Here is a 4,142-nt window from a genome sequence, read left to right as displayed (position 1 = left end):
GGGCAGCACTATGTCTGTGGGAAACATCAAAGTGAGACTTCCAAGATGTGGAAGTAACATGTAAGCATCTTTGTACAGCTAACTGAGAAATCTGTCCAAAAGAAAAATAATGAAATTGCAAGCAATTGTTGTTGTTTCAGTTAGGGAAAAAGTGGTCTTACAACCAATTCAGCCTCCTACTTCTCCCTTGAGTAGACACTGATGTGATAAATTATTTGTTTGCATAAGCTGACGGCACCAGAACACAAATCCAGAGTAGGCTAGCAGGAGGACCAGCAAGTCAATTGGGGCTGATCCAAGGCATTTTTCTGGCTGAAGCAACATATAAGTCGGCACTCAATTCCCTACTTAAAGACCAAGAACGAGGCAGCATCTAGTTTAGGCACATACAAAGCAGGTCACATGACACACACTTGGTTTATCCTCCAATAGTGTTTGCTCACTCTCCCAATTAGCAGCTATTTTTCTTATTTTCAAGCAAGTCACCTCCTCACCAAGGGGCTAACATTGGGTAAGACAGTACCATAATGATTTCTTAACTACTAAGGCAGCTAAATAATAATGGGGTACATGAAGTGTTAGGGGAGGGGCAGTATCTCTGGTGAGGGATATGCCATGCTCCTTTGTCAACCTTTGGCCCCCACCCTGCACTCAGCTCTCGCCTGTGGCTCCTAAGAGCTGTCAGCATGTGACAGTGGGCACAAACTGGGAAGAGCTTGGCCTGGCCAGCTAAACCAGGTGAGGGTAGCCAATGGGTCTCAAACCCTTGGTGAATTAAGGACTTTGCCTGCATGCAAAGATTTAGTGGATCTCAATCTGGTGTATTGAGCAAACAAGACCAATAGTGGGGTCAATGGTCAAGAAGGTGGTTTCTGCAGGTGCTGTAGAGGGAAGTGGGGCAGGTGGGGCTTGTCAGCCTGGGAAGGTAGCCCATTCAGAAGAATAAAAACTCGAATCCTAAACCTCTGCTGCCTTGCAGGATTTCTTTGGGAGATGAAAAGGCTTAGAAGTAAACACTACACAAATCTGGAGTGCAGGCCCTCCGACAATTGGGTGGTGGCTTGTACGCTATTAATATTTGTGTGTACAGTGATATAGTGAGCCCCTGTATTAGTCTTCAGATATGTTTATGTGGGGCTATGATACTGTGGTGCTGCATTCATCTGAGGGTCCTCCATCTTCTAATGGGACCTGACAGAATATTGAGTAGCAGTTCCTTCTTCATTGGGGGGGGGGGGGACCTGCTAACTGTGAAAAGGACCTGCTGTTATGGTGACCTTTCTGGGGCGGGCAGAGGAACTGGGGCAAATGTGTCCACACAGTTTGTGGGAAGGAAATGTATCTGTATCTGCATCACCAATGGAAATAGTTGACCCACCCTGTCTTCTCAGGATGCTTTAAGTTTCATATTTCTTTGCACGTCCAGCCAAACACCCAAAATGAAGGCTATATGTGTATATTGTATGCAAATAGTCTGGTAGTTTAACTGTGAACCCTGAATCATTGGGACCTATAGCTTGGTGGTGAACTCCTATGACATGGATGTTCCTGCATGCTGGCTTCTCTTTCTGATGTCCCTCTGAATGCATAGATGTCATAGATGTCAGGCGAAGAGATTATTGATATAGTCAGACCTTGCCCTGAACACATTTGCAACAGATATAGAGGCTCAATGAGTGGACAAGAATACTCTCATGACAATACAGAGGGGTCAGACAGCCTATCATCCTATGTCTTCATTACATATTTCAGCAAAGAAATATCAGCTTCATTTGATTATTACACAGAAGGAGTCCTGCTTAAATTAAACTGCTTACTCAACATTTCTTCTTCTCTTATTCTGGTATAGGTAATATGTGAATATTCCCAGTGGAAAAAATGAACAATCTTACCTCTATGTCTACATTTCTGCTGCTGGGATTCTCAGACATTCGAGAACTGCAGATCTTGCACGTCTTTGTGTTCCTAGCATTGTACATTATAGCAATCATAGGGAATCTCCTCATTGTTGTTGCAATTGTCCTTGATCACCACCTTCAAACACCCATGTACTTCTTTCTACTGAATTTGGCTATGCTGGACATTGGAACAATTTCCGTCATTGTACCCAAATCAATAGTTCTTTCCTTCCTAAACAGCAGGTTTATTTCTTATTTTGGATGTGTTGCTCAAGTTTTCTTTGTTATGTTTTTTGGAACATCAAGTTTTGCTCTCCTAACTATAATGGCACATGATCGCTATGTTGCTATTTGCAACCCACTCCACTATGAGACAATAATGCACAAAGCAGCCTGTATTCGTATGGTAGCGATTGTGTGGACTATTTGTATTTTATATGCTGTGTTGCATACTGGGAGCACCTTTGCGAATACCTTCTGTTCTAATGCTGTTAATCAGTTCTTCTGTGAAATCCCACCACTACTGAAGCTCTCCTGCTCTAACTTCTACCTGGTTGAAGTTGGGCTTCTTGTGCTAAGCTCTGGTATAGCACTAGGTTGTTCTGTTTTCATCATCTTAACATATATGCAGATCTTTTCTACAGTGCTAAAAATCCCCTCTGTTCGTGGAAAGAAAAAAGCCCTCTCCACTTGCCTTCCTCACCTCACTGTTGTCTCTCTTTTTCTTTTAAGTGGGGTGTTTGCCTATGTAATGCCTCCTATTGATTCTTCTTCTGATCTGGATATAGTTTTATCTGTGATGTACTCCATAATTCCTCCCACATTGAATCCATTCATCTACAGCATGAGAAACAAAGAAATCAAAACTGCTTTGAGCAAACTCTTAAATTTTGGGAAATCTTCTAAAGTTTTCTCCTGAGTTGTTCTGTGAAAATGGGATTCTGTGCTCTTCTGTATGTGAATGGTTTCCTATAAATAAAGTGCCATAAACATTTCAGTAACCAGCATAGAATCATAGAATCATAGAGTTGGAAGAGAGCACTAGGGCCATCCAAACCAACCCCCTGTCAAGCAGGAAACACCACCAAAGCATTCCTGACAGGTGGCTGTCAAGCCTCCGCTTAAAGTCCTCCAAAGAAGGAGACTCCACCTTGGCAGCAAATTCCACTGTTGAACAGCTCTTACTGTCAGGAAGTTCTTCCTAATGTTTAGGCGAAATATGCTTTCTTGTGGCTTGAATCCATTGCTCCGTGTTTGCTTCTCTGGAGCAGCAGAAAACAACCTTTCACCCTCTTCTATATGACATCCTTTTATATATTTGAACATGGCTATCATATCACCCCTTAACCTTGTCTTCTTCAGGCTAAACATACCCAGCTCCCTAAGCCGTTCCTCATAAGGCATTGTTTCCAGGCCTTTGACCATTTTGGTTGCCCTCCTCTGGACATGTTCCAGCTTGTCAGCATCCTTCTTGAACTGTGGTGACCAGAACTGGACACAGTATTCCAGGAGAGGTCTGACCGGAGCGGAATACAGTGGTTCTATTACTTCCCTTGAACTAGATGCTATACTCCTATTGATGCAGCCCAGAATTGCATTGCCTTTTTTAGCTGCTGCATCACACTGTTGACTCATGTCAAGTTTGTGGTCTACCAAGACCCCTAGATCCTTTTCACGTGTACTGCTCTCAAGCCAGGTGTCACCCATCCTGGATTTGTGCCTTTCATATCCCCCCCCCAAGTGAAGTACTTTACATTTCTCCCTGTTAAAATTCATCTTGTTTGCTTTGGCCCAGTTGTCTAATCTGTAAAGGTCATTTTGAAGTGTGATTCTGTCCTCTGGGGTATTAGCCACCCCTCCCAATTTGGTGTCATCTGCAAACTTGCTCAGGATGCCCTCAAGCCCATCATCCAAGTCATTGATAAAGATGTTGAATAAGACTGGGCCCAAGACAGAACCCTGTGGCACCCCACTAGCCACTTCTCTCCAGGATGAAGAGGAGCCATTGATGAGCACACATTACTTCTATCCTCTAGCTTACATTGAGTTTTTTCATCCATTATTTTTCATATCCATAGCTCAGCTACATTCAATCTAATATCAGCTGAGTTCTAATCTATACAGAAATCAACATGGCATTCTAATATTGTCTACACTTTATTGATTGGTTTCCTTTTCTAAACACTGTTGTAGGCCTTGTCCCTTGCTACTACCAATAGCAATGGGTGAGAATTTCACCTCAAC

The 4,142-nt window shown here is 42.9% G+C and overlaps 1 protein-coding gene across 1 annotated transcript; it reads left to right on the top strand.

Annotated features, from left to right (window-relative positions):
* Positions 1 to 1,878: 1,878 nt before the first annotated feature.
* LOC118077616 (olfactory receptor 14A16-like) lies at positions 1,879 to 2,817 on the top strand. The gene has a single exon (XM_035101261.2). The coding sequence runs from the start codon at positions 1,879 to 1,881 to the stop codon at positions 2,815 to 2,817; it is 939 nt and encodes a 312-aa protein (XP_034957152.2).
* Positions 2,818 to 4,142: the final 1,325 nt, after the last annotated feature.

The sequence above is a fragment of the Zootoca vivipara genome, chromosome 13 (genome assembly GCF_963506605.1).
Source record: "Zootoca vivipara chromosome 13, rZooViv1.1, whole genome shotgun sequence".
Classification (NCBI taxonomy): domain Eukaryota; kingdom Metazoa; phylum Chordata; class Lepidosauria; order Squamata; family Lacertidae; genus Zootoca; species Zootoca vivipara.
Note: the sequence above shows the minus strand (reverse complement) of the source record. Positions and strands in the feature narration are given on the sequence as shown.